Source organism: Balaenoptera borealis (assembly GCF_965194805.1).
Source record: "Balaenoptera borealis genome assembly, chromosome: 2".
Classification (NCBI taxonomy): Eukaryota; Metazoa; Chordata; class Mammalia; order Artiodactyla; family Balaenopteridae; genus Balaenoptera; species Balaenoptera borealis.
This window is the reverse complement of record NC_138867.1, coordinates 172,510,230-172,533,033: the sequence shown is the minus strand read 5'-3', so window position 1 is coordinate 172,533,033 and position 22,804 is coordinate 172,510,230. Positions and strand designations below refer to the sequence as shown.

At 57.9% G+C, this 22,804-nt stretch overlaps 1 protein-coding gene across 2 annotated transcripts in view; it reads right to left on the bottom strand.

Annotated features, from left to right (window-relative positions):
* Positions 1–181: 181 nt before the first annotated feature.
* The window catches only part of ELL (elongation factor for RNA polymerase II), an 81,170-nt gene continuing 58,547 nt past the window's right edge, over positions 182–22,804 (bottom strand). For both annotated transcript variants that reach the window (XM_082381332.1, XM_082381333.1), the window contains 9 exons: positions 22,295–22,458; positions 19,866–20,140; positions 16,191–16,315; positions 10,614–10,710; positions 8,881–9,352; positions 4,708–4,774; positions 4,314–4,485; positions 3,123–3,167; positions 182–2,379 (listed from right to left, as the gene is read on the bottom strand). In XM_082381332.1, coding sequence (XP_082237458.1) covers positions 2,263–2,379; positions 3,123–3,167; positions 4,314–4,485; positions 4,708–4,774; positions 8,881–9,352; positions 10,614–10,710; positions 16,191–16,315; positions 19,866–20,140; positions 22,295–22,458 — 1,534 coding nt within the window. In that variant the 3' untranslated portion in view covers positions 182–2,262. The remainder of the gene's footprint in view (positions 2,380–3,122; positions 3,168–4,313; positions 4,486–4,707; positions 4,775–8,880; positions 9,353–10,613; positions 10,711–16,190; positions 16,316–19,865; positions 20,141–22,294; positions 22,459–22,804) is intronic.

Below are 22,804 nucleotides of genomic sequence, written 5' to 3'. Positions count from 1 at the left end.
TGGGCAGTGGCTCTGGCAGGCTGCCCAGGATGCTTTCTCTGCCCAGTACTAGCCTGTGCCCTGCCCATCACCATGGCCGCCCCATGGCCAGGTTGCCTCCTCACCCCAGCCCACCCCCAACACGGAACCAGCCGCCCACCCCCGGGGAATGACACATACACTCCCAGCTTGGGCCGACAGGTTCAGTTCAGTGAAATTTATTGTAGGTTGAAAAAAATCAGCATTCACCTGTTTAGTGTACAAAAAGGACACTAGATCTTTTAAGAAAATATTAGGAAACTAAAGATGCAGATGCCTTTCAATTGTAACATTTTGGCAAAAGTGAAAAGTTCTTGTAAACACCAACTCCATGGCTCAAAAGTTTTTCTCCACAGTACAATATTAAAAGGAAAAAAAAAAAAAAAACAGTATCAATAAGTTAGACCATATTTAATCAGCTAGAACTTTTGTCCATCAACCCCCAAAGCACAAAACTTTTCTTAGCTTCATGATTCCTTAAAAGGAGAAAATAAACAACAACAACAAAAAACAACGAGGAGGAGGAAATTCAACTGAGAGTCCCTTGAACTGGATCCCAGGGCAGAGGGCGGCTCGGCCCTCCAGGGTGGGGCCTCCTTGAGTGATCCCATTTCACCTGAGTCTGCAGTCCAGGCTGAGTACAAGATGGCTGTCGGGGGAACCTGGGGTCCCAGGGTCTGCTCAGCCCTTCCCCCTCTCCATCCCAAATGAGAAACAAAACAACAGCTGTTGAAACAGAAAGGATCAGCATCCTCGGCACTCCAGGCACCCCAGGGGTCCCACAGAGACTCTGGGGTGGGGTGGGCACACTGCAGGCGTGCCTGCTCTTTGGGAAGCCATTAGGAGACACCGCCACAGCTCAGAAAACTAGACGTGTCTACGTGAGCATTTCCGCTCTCCCTCGCTACTGCTCCTGGCAGCACCTCCGCCCCCCGTGACCCCTGGGCTGTGGGCTGCAACCACCCCCATGACCTTCCCCAGTTGTGGCTTCGCTGAACGCGGCTCCAAATTCATGTGAACGCTCGCTTTAGACCCCACCGCGCCCGGGGGTCCCTCACACACAAACACGCACGCCCCCTGACGCCCTTGGGGGCATTAGACTAGGCACAGTGACTAAGCAGCAATTGGGGTGTCCTCGGGCCAGCACCCCCAAAATGGGTGGATCCAGCGCCTTTTCCGAGCTCACTCTTGCCCCCGCCCCCCCACCCCCGGCTCTATCGACCCCCCAGCCCCTCCCTGAGTGCAAACCCCGTGGTGGCTCTGCAAAGACGACCCCAGGACCCACAAGTGGGCTGAGGGGCGGAGCGAGGTCAACAGCATGGAGACCACTTGGTCTCAACAGTGCGAAATGAAGAGCAGCAGCAAAGGGGAGAATTGAGAAGACAGTAAAATAAAATCCGACACTGTTGCCGCAGAGCGCGGGCTACAAGCACAGAAACTCCCAGTGACCCCTGACAGCTGAGGGCCTGGAATAGCAGGGTGGGCCTGGTGGCTCCCAGCAGCTGCTCCTGGACCAGCTGGAGTTTTCCAAATAGAGCTGCGGGGGTCGCACTGCCCTGCCCGCCCCCTTAGAGCAAAGGAGAGGCTGTGTGTGAGGGAGACCAGCGTGGGAGAGGCACCCCTGCCCGCCCCCCACGGGTTCTCTCCTGGGAGCCCTGGAGCTCGCAGAAACAACGCCGAACTTCCCGAGCATCTGTAATACTGTAGAAAGGACACAGGGCAGCGCCTAGACCCTGGGCGTCCAAGGAGGGGAGGCACAGGTTTAGAAAAAAGATGCTTTCTCTTTCGTATAAAAATAGACTCAAGTCTCATAAGCAGTAGCTAAAAGTGGCTGTCTGTATAAAACTAGAAAAGGCGGGCAGGCAGGCCGGCCTTGGAGTCTTTCACTGACAGGAAGCTGAAGCCCCTGGGGGGCGGGGGGTGGCTGGCGAGGAGGTGGGCTTCTTGGGGAGCCCATCCTGGGTGGGGAGGCTGCTCAGGAGGTGTGTGGGGCCCCGGGGGAGCTGGACACCCCACCTGGGTCTGTGTGACCTGTGGGTGCCAGGGCTGCAGGGACTCCCCTGAAAGCCGGCGTTCCTGGCTCAGATGAATGCGTCTTCCTCACGTTTATTTTTTCAAATAAATCTCTTTTTTCCTCGTCCAGCTCCCCCTCGCCCCCAGCTCCCCCACCATCCAGAACGGTCAGCCCGGTGAGGTGAGCTGGCCTGGCTGGCTGGGTGGGACCTCCTGCCCTGTGGCCTTGGGCTAAGGCCAGGCCTGCAGCTGCCGCTGGTCATACTCAGCGATGAGCCTCTTGATGTGGGCCAGCTTGCTGTGCAGGTACTCGCAGCGGTGCTTCTCCTGGCTGTAGTTGGTGTTGGTCTGTAAGAGAGCGGCCAGGCTGAGACTCGCCCACACGGCCAAGGCTGAGAGCCCAACCCGAACTTGAGCTGCCCCGCTTGGCTGCCCCAGGTTCCCACTCGCCCTGCTTGCAGCCTGAGCTCTCCATGCCGTGACGGGGACCCCTGCTCTGTCCCTCGGCTCCACCCTGGGAAACGGTCACAGCCAGGGTGAGAGGCTGAGGCAAGACAGGTCATGAAGCTTCCACGCTGGGCCGGGGCCTGGCTGGCAGAGAGCCGCCCTGGCACACGTGGCCCTCAGGAACGAGAGCTGCTGTTGTGGAACCACATCGCAGGAGACTCTCAGGGAGCCCGAGGCTGGGGGCTTGGTGCTCCCAAGGAGACGGCCTGAGCCCAGGAGGCTGGGCGTTCCTCCCAGACTCTAGCAGCTAAGGACTCAGATGGGGCCAGGATGGGGGCAGGGAACTACGGCTCCTCCCCTGGACCTCTGAGGGGGGCGGAAAGGACCTGGGGCTGTGCCCATCAAACATTGGGAGAGCGGGGGTGGGGGCTGCAGGGGTGCCCGGGGAGGGGCTGCACCCAAGCTCACAGGACAGGTTCAGCTCCTCAGCTGTGACCAGGGGCAGGGGCTACTCCGAGGGCCTGAGACCAGCCCAGCGAGGCCCTTCCTCCCTCCCTCCTCTCCCAGACTTTGGCGCCACTCATCTTGAAACAGCTTCTTCTGAGCCCACCCCACCTACCCCCCACAATGGGATGGACACTCACCTTTTTGATTTTTCGATACTCCTGTAAAATCTGCCCACGAGTAGTCTGGAGGAAAAACAAAAGAGAAAGCGAACAATGCACTACCTGCAGGACACCCCAACTGAGTGGCCCCTTCTCCCTGATAACCTGCGACCTGTAAGGTCACCGCATGCTGGGGGACAATGGCCTCAGCATGGCGTGATGGCGTGAGGGAGCACAGAGGAGGGGCAGGCGGCAGGCTGGGGAATGAGCAGGGCAGGAGGTGGGGGAGGAAGCTGGGCCAGGGGAGCGAGGGGCAGGGGCCCAGCCTCAGGGACAAGCACGAGGCCACGCGGTAGGAGGGGCAGGCTGGCCAGAGCCGCGGGAGGAGGCAAAGAGCAGATGGGACGGCCTCCTTCCCTCACACCCAGCTGGCCTGTGCACCGTTCAAGGCCAAGCACAGAGGCCCCTTGACCACCTGGGGAGTGTCCCTGTGGGGCATGCACGGAGGAGAGAGGACGGGGATACCCTGGGGATTTTCTGTCCTAGACCCTCAGAGGCCCCATTGCTCTGCCCCAATCACGAGTCATCTCCTCTGGAAACCAAAGTGGCCTCCACCAGGGGAGATGGACCCCAACACCATGATTAATCAGGGCTGGCCCTGCAGTCAGGTAACCAGCTCTGAAAGGTGGCACAAGGGGGAGGGGTGGTGTCCCAGGGCTGGTGACCAAGCCCCCTGCAGTGAGCTCCCACATGGGATGGCTTGGGGAACCCAGGTGCCCTTGGCCAGAGGAAGAGGGTTGTGGTGGGGGGACCCCAAGGACCCTCCATCCCCTCCCACCGTGTCTGTGACAGCTCTGATGGGACGTGGGGTGTGGCCTGGCCCAGCCCCTCCTGGCTGGGGGACTGAGAATTCTCGTGTGATGTGGGTAGTGGGCTGCAGAGAGGACCCCAGACGCTCTCAGAGGTGGAGACACAGGCACCCTAGCCCGCTGCTCCCCGCTGTCTCCACTGCTCGGAACACCGCCCCCGCCCCCGCGGGTCATCTCCCACCTGTGGAGTCAGTCACAACCGGCCCCACTGCTGAGGACGTTGAGCTCCAGGGACAGGCCTAAACCACTTGGGGAGTGGGAAAGAGGGGCGAGCAGGGACCTCAGCCCAGAATACAAGGGAACATGCCCAAGGATGCCAGCACCGGGCAGAGCCGTTGGATGTGTGTAGGCAGGGCTCTACCTCGTACTCCTCGGAGCCCTGGGAGAGCTGCCGGAGCTGGGCATCGAGCTGCGTGAAGCGCCGTGTGATCTGCTCGATGCGGGCGTGCAGGTCTCGGTACTCGCTATACTCAGCATTGAAGTCGTTTTTGTAGCTCTGGCGCTGCTCCGAGGAGGAGATAGTGGCGTATTTTCTGGGGAGACCAGAGAGAGGGGCAGGAGGGGCTCAGGGGGCGGCAGGAGAGAGCCTGGAAGTGCCCACAGCCTTGCGGCCGCTCCCACCCAGGAAGCAGCCCTGACCTCAAGCCGACTGGGCCAGGAATTCACATACATGGCCTGGGGTCAGCTCTGCCTCTGCTAACCTGCAGGGCAGGGGCTGGGAGGGGAGAGGCGCAGCCGGCAAGGGAAGTACTCACAGCAAGTAGTCGGGCGTCTCCGAGGTCGACGTGGGAACACTTGAGCTGCTGCAGGTCCCATTTAAACCTACAAAGAGCAAACGCATAATTCCTGAGTCCACAGCTCGTGTGTCCACGGTGAGATCCTCAAAAGGTTGATGCCTTGTTGTCTGAAGGCCCTGGAGGGGACGCTGCGTGGAGAGGATTGCTGAGGCCACGTAGCGGGAGCCAGGACCCGCAAAGGAGGCATGAGCACTGGGCAAGTGCTGTCTGGCTACCTCAGGGGTCCAGCTGGAGCCAGGAGTGCCCTCGGCCCGTGGGAGAAGTGGCGAGGCAGCATGGTGTGTGTCCCCAAAGCACAGCCGTGCAGAGATGGCATCATGGGTACGTTTTCAGCAAGCACCCCAAAGGACAGATTCATTGCAGGGCAAAGCCTGGGCAACTCGTCCAGAGCCTCTGCCGCCTCCACTGACCTCGTGTAAAAGATCACTAAGCTGAAAACCGGTGACCCCTGGATAATCGAGTCCCGGGGGTATCCCGGTCTCCGGCCCTACAGGACAAAGACAGACAGCCAGCAGGGAAAGCCCTGGCTCCTGTCCACGCCTCTCCCTGTGGATGGAGTCGCAGGCTCTGCAGGCTCCGGTCCCTGGTCTGAGCCACCCCCCCTCCCCATCCTCCTGTTCTCCACACCAGAGATGGGACTGCAGGATCAGAGGGGCAGCCCCGGAGCTGGTGGCTTGAGAGGCCAGGGACTGTGACACAAGACTGTCCACAGGGCTCGAGGCCTGCCTGGGCTGCAGTCAACCAAAGCTACAGTCCGGTCCTTTTCCCCTGGGAAATTCTTCCAGCTGGCCTCCCCCTCCCCCTAACTTAGAAGCAATTTTATCGCTTTGAAGCATATCCTGAGTGCTTATTTTTGTGCCTCTCTCAGAGGAAAGCAGCCCACCCAGTGGATCAGCAGTTTGCTGAGCCCTTCTGTGGTTTTATACTCCAGCACGAGGTGCAATTCCCACCAATGGATGGAGCCCACCCCCACCCGGCTGTCATCTTTGAAGAGGCTGTGGCCCCCCCAGAATGCAGCCCAACAGGCACATACATGAGGGTTTAGTCTACACTCCCACCACCCACATCCCACACAAGACAGGCCTCCTGGGGTGTTCCGCCTTGAGGCTTAGGGTCAGACTGACCTGGCACCCAAGACACCGTTGGGGTCCAGCCTGTGGCAAACCTTTGTGGTCCCCACTCCTGCTCCGGCACTGGCTGCGTGAGGCTGTCACTTGGCTGCCCCTGAACCAGCCGAGCTGGTTCCCACACCCATGTGTCCCCTCCACTAGCTTCTCCTGTGCCTCCCCAGGGCAGGGGGTGCAGGGACATGTCTGCGAGTTCACCCTGCAGGACCCAGGTCTGGGTGCCAATGAGAGAGGGTGCCCCCGTTTCCACACAGGGGTCAGTGGGCCTCAGCTTGGCCTGGCTGAGCCCAAGCCCTCCACCCAGCATGCCAGCCTGCCCAGGAAGGCACCCTCTGGCCACAGGAGGGATGCACAGCCTGAGCAAGAGTCAGGGGCAGGCACGAGGGTGGGCATAGGACCCAGGAGTGGGCCTGCGGCATAGGGGGATGAAGATGGCCAGGGGGGGCCTCGAGAGTGGGGGCCACAGGGAGGCTGAGCTGAACCACCTGCCTGACAGGTGGAGGCCGCCACACCTGTCAGGGTCAGAGGCGATCACAGGGCAGGGCTGGGACAGCAGGGCCAGACTAGGGGAACAGTGTCACGCAGAAGGGTGGGCTAAACAGATGCCCATCCCTCTGCCCCATAGGACATAAGGGTGAGGAAGCTTCCTCAGGGGCTGACCTGGAGCCCTCTCCAGCAAGGCTGGGGGAGCATTCAGAGAACAATGCTATTGTTAACGGTGGGTGGGTAGCTCCCGCCTGCACATGCCCCCAACCCAGGAAGGAGTCACAACAGATGTTACAGTAGGGGTGTGTGTGGTGTGTGTGTGTGTGTGTGTGTGTGTGTGTGTGTGTGTGTGTGTGTGGTGTGTGTGTGTGTGTGGCGTGTGTGTGTTGGGAGCTTGGGGGGGCTTTGCACCCACCTATTACCATTATCATTTGAGCTGCGTGTGTGTGTGTGTGTGTGTGTGTGTGTGTGTGTGTGTGTGTGTGTGTCTGTTGGGAGCTTGGGGGGGGGGCTTTGCACCCACCTATTATCATTATCATTTGAGCTGCCTGAGAGACCGCTTAAGGTGTATCACTTGGCGCCAGACCCAGCTTCTGGTGCCTCAGTTACCCTTTTCCTTTTCCTTGGGGCCTCTACTCCCTGGGTTGCCTGATCCCAAACATCACTTTCTCACCTCGGCTTGGGGAGGAGCTGCCTGGAGCTGACGCACACCGGGCAGAACCCAAAGCCATCTGAGCCCTGCGTGTGGGCCGGCCTGGGCAGCATCTTCCTGGCCCCATCTGATGCCCAGCCCCACAGTCCTCCTGCCCAGGGCCCTGCCAGAAGCACATGGCATCCGCTTCCGCCATCTGGGACAGAATGCGCTGCCCGGCTGCTCAGGGCCTGTCTCCCTGAGGAGCCGAATCAGATGGCGCGTGCTCAGGGAACCAGGCGCCTTCTCCCCTGCGGCCCACCCACAGGTGCTAGGAAGCCTAGCGCGCAACAGGGTTGAGGAATACCAGGGGACTGATGGAACTGCAGTGTCCGTCTTCACCGGACCAACCCTGCTCTTCCAGGACCTGCCCTCCAGCCACAGAGGGAGGGGCTGGCACGACCTTGAAGGATAGGTGAGGACAAATTTAAAAGCCTTAAGGAGAAGTGGCTCCACCCGATCCAAGAATGCCCCCTGCTGGGGACCCTCCTGAGGAAATAATCAGAAAGCTGCAGCAGGTGACTTGGCCCACATGACTGAGCCTCTGTTGCCACGACATGCTGATAAGGTTAAATTACATGAAAGGAAATTCACAATGGAGTCAGTATTGCTAAGAGAGCTCTCTAAAAATGGAACCAAGAGGCCATTAAGGAAGTGTGACTTGTGCACGTCTCAGCCTAGATGGAATCTGACCTTCTGACCCGATGAAGTCATCTGCCAGAAACTTGTGACAGCCTATCTACTCATCAGACCCCCTACCCTAAAAACACTCGTGACACTCTGTCTACTTACTGGACCCCTAACCTAAAACAAATATTTTCTGACTTGCATCAGAGTTAAACCATCCTCACCAGGCAACCTTTAACAAACTCGTGGCTTTTTGTCTTTATAAGCCCGACTCTTTCTCCTCCTCAGAACACTCTTTCGCGCTCACCTGAATCTATGTCTCCGGAACTGTAATTCTTAAGACCTCAAATACACGATTTTCTTATTTGCAGCCTCCTGAATTATTCTTGGGGTTGACAGCAGCCACAAGGGTTGCTCGGCTCAGGTGCCTAGGGCTATAACTGGAGGCGGGGGAGGCTCTGGGGGAGATGACCCCAGCCCCACCGCCATCCTAGCCCATCCATGCGCCTCCCCAGTGCCCCGGGCCTGAGAAGGTTTCCCTGCTCAGCACATGGCCCTGGCCAGCCTTGCACCCCTCATCCTGTTGAGGGTCTCTCAACTGCCAGCTTCCCCATAGGCTGCAACTGCAAGACCGTGTTCCGGCTCTTACCGTCTGTTGTTCTATGGACGGTCTCCCACCTCCTTCTGGGCCCACCTCCCAAACCTTTCTCCACAGGCTGAAATGTTCGCCTAGCAGGCCACACCAGGTCCCTGGTGATCCAGGGGCTGCCCACCTCCCTCTCCACCAGGCCCTGCCCCCCACTGCCTTCCCTGAGCCCCAGCCCCACCCTGTTCTCTCTGTCTGGGACCTCCCTGCAGCCAGAGCTGGGCCCTGCAACTGTTGCTCTCCCTGTGTGATGTCTCCTCCCGTGAGCCTCAGCTCCGTCAGGCTCCAAGCCCCTGGCCCCCAGAGCTGGCCTGGCACACACAGGACTGCAAGAGGCTCTCAGAACAACACTGCCAGGGCAGTCAGAGACGAGCCGATGCGAGGACACAGGAGGCAAAGAGGCCTAATGTGCAGGCTGAGCCGAAGTGGCGGCTCGTAGGCAGCCCTCTCGGCACTCTGTGGAGTGAGGGTGGTGGGCGTGGGGCCGGCGCTCAGGCTCCTGGCGACACCCTCCAGCAGAGCCCCTGCCCCTAGGCCTGCCTCTTGGCACTTACCCGGGGCAACTGGTGGGGCTCCAAGGGGCCCCGGCATCTGGTCTGGCGGCCGGGGCCGGTGCCTGTCCTCAGCCGCCCTCTCCTTGTCTTTGTGCTTCTTGGATTTCTTCTTGGACTTGCCGTGCAAGGAGCTGCCATGGGGCCTGCTGGGCTGGGCACAGTCCGTCAGCAGGGGCAGGCTGAGGCACTCAGGTGCTGGGGCGGCCACTTCCCCACGCTCGCAATCCCGGCCGCTGTGGCCCAGGTCGTTGCTGACATCGGCCAGGGGGTCGTGGGCCCGTGGTGGCTCCAGCCGCAGGGGCAGGTGGGCGTCTGTACCAGCCAGTGGGCCCGGGGTGGGAAGCAGGGCCTCACGGCCGTGGGGCACACTCAGTTTCCCGTTGACTGCAGGCTGAGCTCTCTGGGTGAAGTGCGATATCCTGGGTTTCTTGTTGGCCAGAGGGTCGATGAAATCAGGAGGCTGTGGCCGTTTCTGGGAAGGAAAGGAGACAATTTCAGAGGGGAGCCTGTGCCTAGAGTTACGGTGTTCCCTAGGGAGAGGCTGGGCACCGCAGGCCCTGAGGAAACCCAGTGCCCACACGCAAGGCCCGCGCTGACCACATGGGGGCGCGCGAACACTAGCCAGGCCCAGGATGCCCAGAGCTCAGCAGGGGCTGCTTGCCCAGAGGCCACCAGAGCAGAGGAAGGGCGCTGGGTCATTAGTGGACCTGGCTGCAGCCCATAAGGGCCACCTCTGGGAACTGGTCTAAAACATCACTGTGCTCAGCATCTTCCCTGGACGATGGGAAGAGTGACAGAGCCAAATCTGAGTGACACAGGGCAGCCCCACAGGCCAGGACCAACACCTCCAGGCCCCTGATTACTTGGATCCCCATGGCAACCCTGTGACATGGTGCAGGCTTCATCCCCATTTCACAGACAAGAATACTGAGGCCTGTGAGGCAAGGCCAGAACACAGGAATGGAGCCAGGATCAGACCAGGTGGCCCAGGCCCAGGGAAGCAGCTGTAGGGTGAAAGATGGCAGATGGGCAACCCAGGATCAGAGGGAAGCAGTGGGGACGCAAGTGAAATGAGGCCCTCTGTCCTCCACAACGGCCCTACAGCCACAGGGAGGCTTTAGGGTCATGGGCCTAGGCTGGGTGCCTCCAGGGCAGAGGAGGAAGAGGGAGAAGAGGGAGAAGAGGGAGAAGAAGAGGGAGAAGAGGGAGAAGAGGGGCTGGCCAAGCAGGGGATAGAGACGTGGGACTCATAAATCAGAGCATGCAGGTGGGTGGGGAGAGCTTTCACCAAACAGCTCAAGCAACGGTGAGACAGGTATTGCTGAAGATCAAGCCCCCAACAGCAAGGCCCCCCCACCAAATGCCCTTCCCGACTACTGACTAACATGGCAGTGGCCACTGCTCATAGGACCCCACTGGGCCCTGGCTGGGCTGCAGCCATACGCTTGATTTTCCAACAGCCCTGGGAGGCAGGAGCGCCCACCATACAGAGAAAGCAGGAGGCTCAGTGTGGTTCAGCAGCCTGCCCTCCCTCGCCTACATACCCACAGGTAAACCAAGGAACCACATCCAAGTCCCAGGCCCAGGACACCCAACCCCCAGCCAGCTGCTCACTCATTCAAGAAAGCTTGCCAGCCCTGAGCCAAAGGCCCAACAGGCTCCCTAAGAACCAAGGTCAGGTCAGGTCCACTGGCTCCGGTGAGACCCACCCTCCCTCCCCACCACGCTCCTACCTGAGGGGGTGAGGCCGAGCTCCCATGCTCGCCTGGAGGACTGTTGGCCGCAAGGTCCCCAGGGAGGCCGCCTGTGCTCTGTGGCTGGCACAGCTTCCTGCAAAGGAGAAGCAGGGTGGGTTGGAGGGATCCTCAGCAGTGCCCTGTGGGGCACACACACGCCCACCTGTCTCTGCATTGACACCACGCTGTCCCACTCACGCCCAGTGATTTGGGGAGGGCCTGACTCCAGAGCAGAACCAGAGCAGAACCAGAGCAGAACCAGAGCAGAACCAGAGCAGAACCAGAGCAGGGCTGAGTGTGATGGGTACACCAGGGCCCGGCAGGCAGAGAGCAGCCTGAGCACATTCCGCCCTGGGTTTATCCACAGCTGCCCTGTGGCCAAGGTCTCAGCCTCACTGCCAGGAGGACTGTCCCATTGGGTGTTCTGCGCCCAGAGAAGGGTCAGATGACCACCCACTCATCTAGACTCCCATTACCATGGAGACCAAGGACCCATATAAAACTGACCAGACACTCAAGATCCATGCTGTGTCCCCAGGGGAGCTGCTGTCACTGGGGTGCTGGTCCTCACTTTTAAAAACAACTGTCATCCTAATAAACAACACTCACTGCAGAAACAGACAACACAGAAGAGGACTGAGATGCCCTGGTCTGTGGTGGGACGGCCTCCCAGATTCAGCTCCCACCGTCCTGGGAGCCCAGGCCACAGCACCTCCAGGGATGGCAGGGGTGGCCACCAGTCCAGCGGGACGTGAGCACAACAATGTAGCCAGGGAAGAGAGAAGAAACACCCCAATGCTTGACACACAAATGGAGGCCTCGACAGTCACCCCGGCTCGGCTGTGGGGAGGGGGTCTCCGCTTAGCCTCTTGCACTCCCAGAGACTGTGCGTTTCGTGGGAGCCCAGGCAGCTGGCCCGGTGCTGGGAGCGGTGCTGAGGGCCCTCCAGGCCCTGCAGGGAAGCTGAGCTGAGGTCCAGGGCCACGTCTGCGCTGCTCTAACCAGTGACAAACAGAGCCCAGCCCCTGACCAACAGCCACACTCTAGACAACTGCTGCTGTCCCCTCCACGGTGGCCTGAAATGGCAAGCAGAGCCACAAGAAAAGGGCACGAAACATGCAGGCACTTGGGGCAACACAATCCACGAGGCTGAGGGCAGCCAGGGCAAGTCTGCTGCTCCAGCCACATGAAAGCAACCAGAGCTTTCGGTTAAAGACAGAGAACCAGGTATTTACATCCACTCTCTTTCAAGTCCCCACTAAAAAGGCATAAAAGAGAAAGGGAAAAAGAGAGCAATGAGGGGGCTTCCCTGGTGGCGCAGCGGTTAAGAATCCGCCTGCCAATGCAGGGGACATGGGTTCGAGCCCTGGTCCGGGAGGATCCCACATGCCGCAGAACAACTAAGCCCGTGCACCACAACTACTGAGCCCGCCTGCCACAACTACTGAAGCCCACATGTCTAGAGCCTGTGCTCCGCAACAAGAGAAGCCACCGCAGTGAGAAGCCCGCGCACCGCAACGAAAAGCAGCCCCCACTCGCCACAACTAGAGAAAGCCCGCACGCAGCAACAAAGACCCAACGCAACCAAAAATAAATAAAATACATTTATTAAAAAAAAAAGAGAGAGAGAAATGAGCAATGATATTCAATGCAGAAGTACAAGTGGTGACTGTCCTATAGGATCCAAGAAAACGGAGTCCCAGGCCACAGAACCCCACGGGCCCAGGGTGGGTGCCTCAGAGACCTCAGCAGAGGGGCCCCTGCCAGGCTGTCCCCCCAGAGCCCTGCTCTGGGTCCCGGCCTGCTGTGGGGCAGCAGTGGAGCCCACAGCACGTTCAGGAGTGAAGGAGCCCAGGCCTTCTCCAGGATGCTTGGGCCACACAGGATGGAGAGAGACGTGGCCTCGGGAGAAGAGGAAACAGAGGGGCCTGTGGGGGATTCAGAAACGCCTCAGCAGTGCTCCTGAGGAGGCTGAGTTGCCTATGGGAAAGTCCTGAAGAGGCTGCACCCGGGCTTCCAGGCAACAAATGTCAGACCCCAAAACAGACAGGAAAATGCATTTGAGAAGAAAGAGAGACTCTGTAAGGGGGTGAAAACTTTAAATCCACGAGAAAAACACCATCCTTAATAGCCTTAGAAAGACATAGAACTTAAATACACGTTTCTCCAAAGAAGACATACGAATGGCCAATAAGCACATGAAAAGATGCTCAACATCATTATTCATCCAGGGAAACACAAATCAAAACCATGATAAGATACCACTTCACACCTGCTAGGATGGCTAGAATCAAAAAAAATGGAAAATTAACAAGTGTTGGTGAGGATGTAGAAAAACTGGAACTGTGTACTGCTGGTGGGAATGTAAAACGCCATGGCCACCGAGAAGAAGTCTGGCAGTTCTTCAGAAAGTTAAACATAGGATTACCATATGGCCCAGCAATGCCACTCCTCAGTGTATATTTGAGAGAACTGAAAATCTATGTCAGCTATATTCGTGTCCCGGTACATGAACGCTCATGGCAGCACTATTCATAATCGTGAAAAGGCGGAAACAACCCAAGTGTCCATGGACATATAAATGAATAAAAAAATACCCACACACGATAGAACACTACCTGGCCATAAAAAAGAGTGAAGCTCGGACACGTGCTACAGTGTGGATGAAACTCAAAAACCTAATCCAAGTGAAAGAAGCCAGACACAAAAGGCTATAGTACATAATCCCATTTATATGAAATATCCAGAACAGGCAAATCCATCAAGACAAGAAGCAGATTAGTGGTCGCCAGAGGCTGGGAGAGGGGGAACGGGGAGTGACTGTTAACGTGGGGTTTCGTTTTGGGGTGACTGCTTTGGAACTAGAGAGAAGTGGTAGCTGCACCTTGGGAACTAGCAACAATGGCAAAAAAAAGAGACAGAGGGAGAAGCTGAAGAAATCTTCCCAAAGTAGAAGAAATGAAAAGAAACAACAGGGAAGACAATGGCGAATGGTGCAGGAGCACAGCCCCCAACGGCAGAATGAGAGGAAGGGCGAGGGAGGACAGTGAGGCCTCTCACAACCACGCCCAGGACGGGAAGAAGGACGAGGCAAGTTTTCAGACTGCAAGGGCTGGGGCGCCGGGCCCAGAGCACCCGACAGGCCATCCTGTGACCATGCAGATGCACACAGCGCCAGGAAGGAACCTCCGCGGCTTTCCGGGGGCCGGGTCTTCAACGTGGAGGGAAAGTTCCTTCCAATCTGGAAGACTAGACTTCGCCAACTGCCAATTCAGTGTGACAGCCACCCAGGTGTGAAGATATGACAGATGGACCTCCCAAAGCCCTCTCCTCTGAGAGATGCTCCAAGAGCTGCGTCCCTTCAACCCCAGGGCAGAATCACAGACCCAGGAACAGAAGGACCCGCAAGGGCTGGGGGCAGCTCCCGGTGGAACCCCTGATCCCCTGCAAGTGATAAAAGGCCATGGGACAACCACGGGGAGCTTGGGGTTGGACATGAAGGACACAGAACGCTGAGCAGAGAAAGTAACAACTAGGCCAAGCAGGTTACCAACTCCAGGGAAAGCATGATGCGTGTGAGACGGACTGAGGCTCGGGTTGTCTAGGCTGTGCCCTGGGGGAGGTGAGGCCAGGACACGGGCAGGTCGGGGTGACTGATTTCAGGGCCAGGTGGAGTTGAGGCCTCATCCTGCACTGGGACGTCCACAGACTCCTCCTGGGACAGGCCAGGCCCAAGCAGCTACACACATGGGGACTAAAAGCACAGAGGAAGCATCCAAATAAACAGCGGAGATGCTGGGAGTGCATGTCCGTGCAGAGCAAAGCCACGGGGGCCCAGGCAGACCCTGGAAGCATGAGCATGTTTATCTCAGGTACGAGTTTAGAACAAGCTGTAGGAAAAGGTGTTATAGCCCCTGGGGTGACACAAGTCCCCACACCCTGCCTGTAACAACAGAAACACCCCAAGATCCTATTTTTTTCCTTCTTGCCGTGAGACCACAGCATCAAGACCTGCTAATAATTGGGGCTTTCTTCAGGGAGGGAGCAACCTAAACAAGAAAAAAAAAGTTGTGCAGAGGGGTGCCTGGAGTAACCTTCTGTGTGGCTGCGGGCATCAGGGATGTTGACCCTGACCTCTGCACGCCAATCAGTTCAAGCTTCCAAGGGCAGTAGGAGCTGTCAGCTTCCCAAGAGGCTTCCGGCGGCAAGGCTGCTCTCCCAGCTGGCCCACGCAGACGGAGAGAAGAGCATCAAGACAGCCCAGAGCGAAAACAAGGGAGGAAGCATGAGCTTGGCATTACACTGAACTCCAGAGTCCGCATCCCTAGGAACCTCCCACCTAACACCCCTCAAGATTCAGCCCAGGCGCTGTTTCCTACAAACCACACCCACCAACACACAGACAGGCTGCTTGCTCTTGGCCACACCCCTTCCCGGGAGCTCTGGGAGGCCAAGACCCTTGGGGTCTGAGATCAGCGAGAGGCACCCAGTGAGAGGCTCTGAAGGAAGAGTGGAAGCAGCCTCAAGGTGCCCCCCATGTGCCCCTGGCCACCTCAAAGCACTAGGGTGGGTGTAAGTGACTATTTCAACCCTTTGCCAAAAAACGTGATAGATGTGAACACCTGCAGGAGGTGACTGCCTACCCAAGATGTGCTTTGCTGGGGCAACAAAGGACCCCCAGAGAGGGCACTGGGGGCCGGGGGGCACCTTCTGCCGAGACCGTCTCCTCTCAGCCTCCCTGAGCACCCAGAGACCTCCAGACAGCCAGAGCAGTGACCCCGGGACAGCAAGTGAGTGTCCCACAGGACCAAGGAGGAACTCAGGGTTCACCTAGACTGGCCCCGACTCAGCTCTGCTTTCCAGACGCAATTACTGCTTGAAACAGCTAAACTTTAAAAAACAAACAAACAAAAAAATCTTCATAAATAGCTCCAAGTCCCTGAGAAATCACTTAAGGACTAATTAGCATATCAGGCTGTTCTGAACAGCACTTCACTTCACAGCCCGGGCTCCAGAGCCAGGCATCAATTGAGAAGGAAATCATTAATTGCTTGCCTCAGACGGGGGCCTACTTACCCACTTCTCCCTAGAGCTACCGTGGCCACTCCTGACTTTGGGCCCCAATTAACCAGAGAGGGGATGCATTTAATTAATGCTGCTTAATCATGTCTGTGGGGAGTTTTGTTTTGTTTTGTTTCTCTCTGCTTCTCGTTCTTGAGAGGTTCTTTTTAAGAAAGAGGGCCTGCAGCAGACGCCTGTGGGGACGTGCAGGTTTTGCAAGCAAGCTTGACAGGAAGGGAAAGAGGGGCAGAAGGAACGGTCTGGGGCCTTCTGTCCAAGCATGCTGGTGTTCAAGACGGTGACTCACGCCCTCCACCCCACTCGGTAAGGGCTGGCCTTTTCCCTACAGGAGGACACGGTGGGCCACCTAGGCAGTCTCCACAGACCCCTCTATCCTGCTTGCGGGCCCTGCAGCCTTTGGGGCCAGATGAGGCCCCCCCAGCATCCTTGGGATGAGATCTGCCCCAGGTCCAGGGGCTGGGAACTCGCTCAGGGGTAGGGAGGCAGCGTTACCGGATGAGCATCCGCTTCAGCAACTTTTGGTCCCCCTCCGAGTAGCCGGGCCAGTCCTTCTGCACATCCTTGTACACACAGTCCTTCAGCGTGCACGTGCCATCCTTCGCATTCACGTTGGCTACCTGCAAGACAGAGCTGGTGTCACCTTGTGTGAAGCCCAAGAGAGACAGATGTTCCTGAAAGCATTTGCGGGGGGGGGGGGGGGGGGCGGCGCACGGGCGGGCAGGGAGAGGCGGAGACAGACATGAAAGGGGAAGGAGGACAGCACACTCCCTCCCCAAGCCAACACCTCACCCCACAGCTCCCCTGCGTGCCAGCGCAGCAACCCTTGGGGTGCAGAAGGGTCAGGGCAGCAGGTCCAGATACACATGTCTTATAGCTGCTGGAGGCCAGGTTGGCTCCAAAAAGGGGAGGCTGCCATCTATACTCCCAAGACTGCATCACCAGCCCATTCCCCTGCTATGGACTGAACCATTTTTGTCCTCCCAAAATCCACGTTAAATCTTAACCCCCTTAATCTAAGGTGATGGTATTCGGAGGTGGGGCCTTTGGGAGGTGATTAGGTCATGAGGGTGGAGCCCCCATGATGGGGTTAGTGTCTTTATAAAGCAGAACCCAGAGCGCTCCCTCACCCCTTCTACCCTGTGATGACAGTAAGAAGGCAGCTGTCTATAAACCAGGACGCATGCCCTCACCGGACACCCAATCTGCCGGTGCCTTGATCTTGGACTTCCCAGACTCCAAAGCTGTGAGAAGTAAATGTCTGTGGTGTATAAGCCACCCAGTCTATGGTATTCTGTTACAGCAGCCCGATGGACTAAGATACCCGCTCTCGGATTCAGAGCTCCTGTGGCAGAGTCGGCCGAGACTGGAGTGCTGGGTGAGGGGTGCCTCCAGGGGACAGGCTGAGCCCACCTTCCCTGCAACCAGCCAGCCCTGCTGCTGCTGGTTAACAAAAGCTGAGCTTGTCTCCAAGACTCTTTGCGAAGATGGATTTAAAACGTTTGCCGTAAGATGCTTGATGGAATTCAGGCCCCTGACCCGAAGCAGGCACTTCCCTGAGTGTCTCGCTTGGGCACCATGGTCTCCAGAACACGCGTGTGTAGCCGTGTGGTTGGCACGCTGTTTTTCACTATCACTGAGTCTACAAGTTCTCCACATCACAGCAGTTTCCACAAGGAGCATTTTTTAATGGTTGAATAACATTCCACCAAGTGGCTACACTGTGATCTACTCAAACGTTTCTCCTTTGTTGGATGCTGACGCCGTTTCCAGTTTCTCTGTAGCATAAACAGATGTCACTTGTGCAGGTTTTTCCATGCTGGTGATGGTTTTCTTCAGCCAGCTTCCCGGAAGTGGGATTAGTGGGTCAAAGGCTCTGAACATTTTTATGGCTCTTGGTTTTGCTAAAATGCTCTCCAGAAGAGCCACCCACCCGTCAACACTCCCACCAGGAAGATGGAACGCCTTAAATCTTTTCTGTGGATGTTTTCACAGAAGGAATAGAGAAGGCGCCTTGGAGCAGTGTGGTTTTGTTAGTGCTGTTCATCAGAGTCTCTGGTCACTTGCGGGGGCGGAAAATGAGCATCCTGGGTGAGGCACAGCCCCTGACACCTTCCCATTCCCAAGCTGGCGGGGGTCCTCCTGCCCCCCACACCGCGGCGGAGAACAAGTTGGGTAGTAAACACAGAAGCACAAGGCAGATGGGACAGTTTAGGAGAAATCAGAGCGGGCACGAGGAGGAAGCTCTACCCCAAGACACTGGCTGGGCCACCCCCTAGGAGCTGCCAAACCCAAGTCCACTGGAGAAGCTGGAGCCCAGTACGGTGCCTCTCTGGTCCCAGGAAAGGACCAGGAGCAATGAGAATGTCACAGGGGTTAAAAATGGAGCAGTGCCCCAGGCAGACCTAAGTCAGCACCACCAGACCCCTCTCTCTCCAGAGAACTAAGCCTGGCATCCCTGCCGCATCTGAGGGCTGCTCAGTGGGTAAATCTCAGGTGTAATCAAGTGCTCGGTCAGCTAAGGGTCACATTCTGCATTGTGCTTTTTTATTCTGGGCACAAACAGAACGAGATTAGAGAGCGGGAGCAAGGGCATTTCTAAGAACGCTACACCAAGGGCTGAGGGCCCGGCTGGATGGCAATGCAAGCTACGGGCACATCCAGGGGCGGGCGTGGCTGCCACACTTGTCTCCAGTCCTGGCTCATGTCTGATGACTCTGTCTAGCTCCCTTCAGCCCTGCTGCGGTCACCCCATGCTGCAGGAGGCAGCTCTGGGTGGCCCCCAGCCCAGGGAAAGGGCCTCCCATGTACTTCCCCCAATTTCCCAGGGGCAAGGTCGGCACGCGACTTTCCAAGGAAACGAGCGCCCTGGGAATGTCGTTCCTGGTTCTGGAGCTTTCTGGGTGCTTTGGCAAGCCCCTTTGCCAAAGAAAACTTCTGAGCTACAGAGCCATGCGTCTATCTTCTAATAGGCCCCGAGCCAACTCCTAAGCTTGCAGGGAGAAACAGTGCTACTCAGTCCTTGCCAGCATGACCTCCACGTGGGGGACAGTGGCTCAGGAGGCCAAATCCGCACAAAGGCACCCAGTGAGTGGACATGGGCGCTCCTGACAGTAACGTGAGTCTCCGGTGAGCACCTCAGCCCTCAGGACACAAGAGGAGTCTCCTCGGGTGAAGGATGAGGGAGGCACCCTTCACCTGCTCTGTGGATGGGGCCCAGCCCCTGCCCAGACCTGAATCTGTGCTCGGAATGCAGGAGAATGTCACAGAGGTCTCTCTTCCCTCTTCACCCGTTCCCTTTGCCCTGAACTCTCTGGGGTAATGGGTAACACAGGGACCCCAGCCAGAGCACGGGGGGACGAGAGCCATGCCGACATCCTCCCAACAAATGTGCTGCGTGCTCACACCAGCCTTGGACTGCACTGGGGATGGGGAAGAGTAGTGCCAGGAGGCCTGCTGAAGAACTCGGTAAATCTGAAACTCATCCTCAGACATAGCTACTGATGGTCACAGCGTGTACTTTCTGCTATAGGAGGCACCAGCCAAGTGCCCAGAGTATCTGAGGCAGGGCCACGCCTCCTCCTCAGGATGCTGGTGTGACTGCTGCTGGCTGTGCCATCCTCACAGCGCTCTGAGGTGGCCCATCCCCACTTCATGGCAAAGTGGTATCCACGTGGCCCAGCTGATGTGGTGAAGCCGGAGTGAGCCACTCACCTTCCCAGGGGTCCTCGAGTTGCCTCCGCTAGGGTAGGGCCTCAGGAAGGTGCTGGGGCCACCGCCCTTGCTCCAAAGCCCCGGCTGCTTAATAGCAGGCTCCACCTGCGGGCACCACGTTCCTCCCCGCTTAGCTCTTGACCCCAAGAGAGGTGCTGTGGTCATGCCCCAGCCGCAGATGGAAGCCTGAGGGTCCGGACATGAAGCCCCTTGCCTGCAGCCACAACTGATGAGCAACAAGGAGGCCCTTGCTGTCTGACTGTGAAGCCCGAGCTCTTGCTAACTCATGCTTGTGGGTTCCTCAGGCTTCGTTCAATTCTAAAAACCTTGTGCAGCTGAAGTCTTGGATCCCCTGTGCTACGCCCACTGCCTGTGTGTCCGCAGCTGGTAAGGAGGAGGGCCCTGGGCAGTGAGTGCCACACGCGCAACCCAGGCCAGCCCAGGGCAAGCACGCACCTGCTGGAGGAGGCCGTCCAGTGCGTCCTTGTCCGCCTGGGCCAGGCCGTCCTTCTGCAGCCTCAGCAGCAGCTCAGCCTTCCGGTAGGGCCTCAGCGCCAGGAGGTGCAGCACCCGGTCACGGAAGGGCCTCTGAGACACCCCGCTGCCCCCGCTAACGCTGCCAGTGCTGGTCTTCTTGATGGCGCTTGCCAGGTTGATGGGGGTCGCCCGCTTCCGGGAGGGCACAGCATCCACTGCCCCCGGGGCCGGTTTCCGAAACTGAACCTTTTTGCCTGCAATAAGAGACAGGCATTAGGGATTGGAAGGGGTGAGGGAGTGGCCACCGCGTCCCACTGCCTGGGGCCGACGCCAAGTTCCTGAGCGAGCTCGTGGACACCCGTGGATGGCCGATGGCCGACAGCCCCAAGCTCTCACTAAGCCCAAGAGGAAGGCAATTCGAGCCTCGTCCAGCCCCACCTGCTCAGTGGGGTCCTTGGGCGGCCGAGACTGCCACCTGCTGACCACAAACAGCTCAGTGGGCACTTGCAGGGCCCCACAGTCTCAGAAGCGGGAGCTATAGGAAATAGAAGCGGGCTTAGAGCCTTAACTGACTTCATCATGGGCAGCCTACATCCTGGGGACCCGAAACACCTGACCCATATGGGGAGAGGGGGCTGATGGTAACAAGGGAGTCCCAGAACTGCCAGAGGCAGGCACCCAGAGCCTGAACTTCACAGCACTACACTGGTCCCATAGGATCCGCCATTCTCTTTTATGAAAAAGGAGAAGAAAATAAAGGCGTCAGGGCCACTTGGGCAGCTGCTCTGGAGACCCCAGCGTGTGAGCAGCTCCCCAGCGGTGGCCCTGGCAAGTGCTCCCTGGGCAGACCTGGCTGTGCTCGGAGGCCCGGGGGCAGCAGGCCGATCCCCCACCCTCTTGGTGCAAACAGAGACGTACGAGGGGATCCTCCATGGAGCCTCCAGCACTGCTCTCGAGGGAGGGTGCTTCCACTCCTAAGTCATTAACTCCACCTTGGACGGCGCCCCCGCCACTGCAGGAACGAGGACTGCTGAGCAAAGTCAGCGCACATCTTGAATCCTTGGGCCAGAAACCTCTCCACGACGACTTCCTTTTGCATGTATCCCTCAAATCTGATTTGTCAAATGAACACAGGGAAGAAGTGCTTTTAGAATCCTCAGGGCCAGACTTCGTCCCCAGAGGACCCATCTGACGGGCCGACATGGGGTGGGGGGAGAGGCCTGACACACCCAGGACGTGCATGTCGGTGGCTTAAGAGGCCAGGACACGAGCACTTCCACCAGAACGTAAACTACTGCAAAAACCTTCACTGTACCCAAAATGACACCGTAAGATGAATTTTGGACCAAGTTTTTAGTTGAAAGACCCACCCAAACTTTATTAAAATGTGTACAAATGTCCACATTTGTATCTTGAGGCAAAAGCAGGCTCTGAAGCCCTTTTAGATTCTGGCTGGCACCTCTTGGGCAGCTTACAGCCCAGGGCCCAGGCTCCCTGGTCACTCACAGCTACATCCACTGGGGCCCAGCGCTGACAGGCAGGACGGATTCCTGCACCATCTGGGGTTTCATTCAGAGCCAACCCCACTGCCAAGCAAGGGAAATCGCATGCTCTTTGGAGCAATGTGCAACGCTCTTGCTTTTTCTTAAAGAAGAAAAAAACCCCAAAAGCCATCAAGGTTCTCCCTTGCTGTAAGCCGTTTCACACCTCTCTCAGGCCTTTCTTGCCTGGCAATAAATTCCAATGACTCTTTAACTCCATCTGCATCCAGGAGGTAGGAAGACTACAGCAAGATGATGGAGCTTTCTAAATAGATAGTACTTTTCTCTCTACTTTTAATGTCGTCAGTGTCTCGACTTCACTCAAATTGTTTCCAAGCAGATGCTGAGGGGCCGGAGTCTTCCCAGTGAACAGGGATCAATGCGTTTCCTTCCTGGTCTCCACCCTACGGTCCCTCGCTGGCCCCAACACAGCAGCAGGCCGCCCGCCATAGGGTGCATCTCATCATCTGCACCTTGCCCCAGCCACGTCGGTCTTGGGAAGGAGACATCTGGGCAGGTGAGGGCAGGGGTGGCAGCGGAAGGACAGACCGAAGCTCTGGCTTCATGTAGGGTGAGTCTCCATGATGGGCAGAGGTCCCTGAGGCTACAGCCTGGGAGAGGAGCCCTGAGATTCAGAATGCCTGGAATTCTCAGGCCCCTTAGCCCATCTTGGGTTCAGAAGGCAGCAGATGCCACCCAGGAAGGACCTTCTGTCCTGACCCAACACTGACCCAGCTCATCCTACCTCTGTCAACCCATCACTCCCGCTCCTGGTCTGGATGGGCCCTGAGTCTCTCCTGCTCCCCCGACAGCTGCCCAGCGGGTACAAGACCCCCACAGGTGGAGCCCCAGGCCCCTGATCCTCACCCAGGTAACGGCCTCCGGGCTTGATGACGATGGCGCCTCGACTCCGTGTCTCCTCCTCAGCCTGCGCCAGGCTCTGCCGCGCTTTCTGGTAGGAGTCGTCGGTGGCACACACTGTGATTTTGTCCTGGACGCTGCCCAGGCAGTCCAGGTGGACATCCCCATGGCTGCAAGACAAGGGGCCAGAAGCCGAGATGAGCACCTGGGATGACCAGGAGAGATGGTCACCACCCCCATGCCCAAGAAATGGGGTTTGGTGCTGACTTGGGCAACAGGGTTTCTTCAAGGCACATCTTGACCCAAAAGAAACAAGGGAACCCAGGTCCCTGGGCCACGGGTGGCACGCCAGGACCTAGACCTGTGCCCTGGACACACTGTAAGGAGCCAGGGTAGCTCACTTGAGAAGAGGAAGAAGGGGCGCTGGGGCTGGAGGTGGTGGGCAAACATCTGCACAGCAGGCTGGGGCGGGGGACGCCACAGTGGAAGTCGGGGGAGGCGGGTCTGCCCACTGGG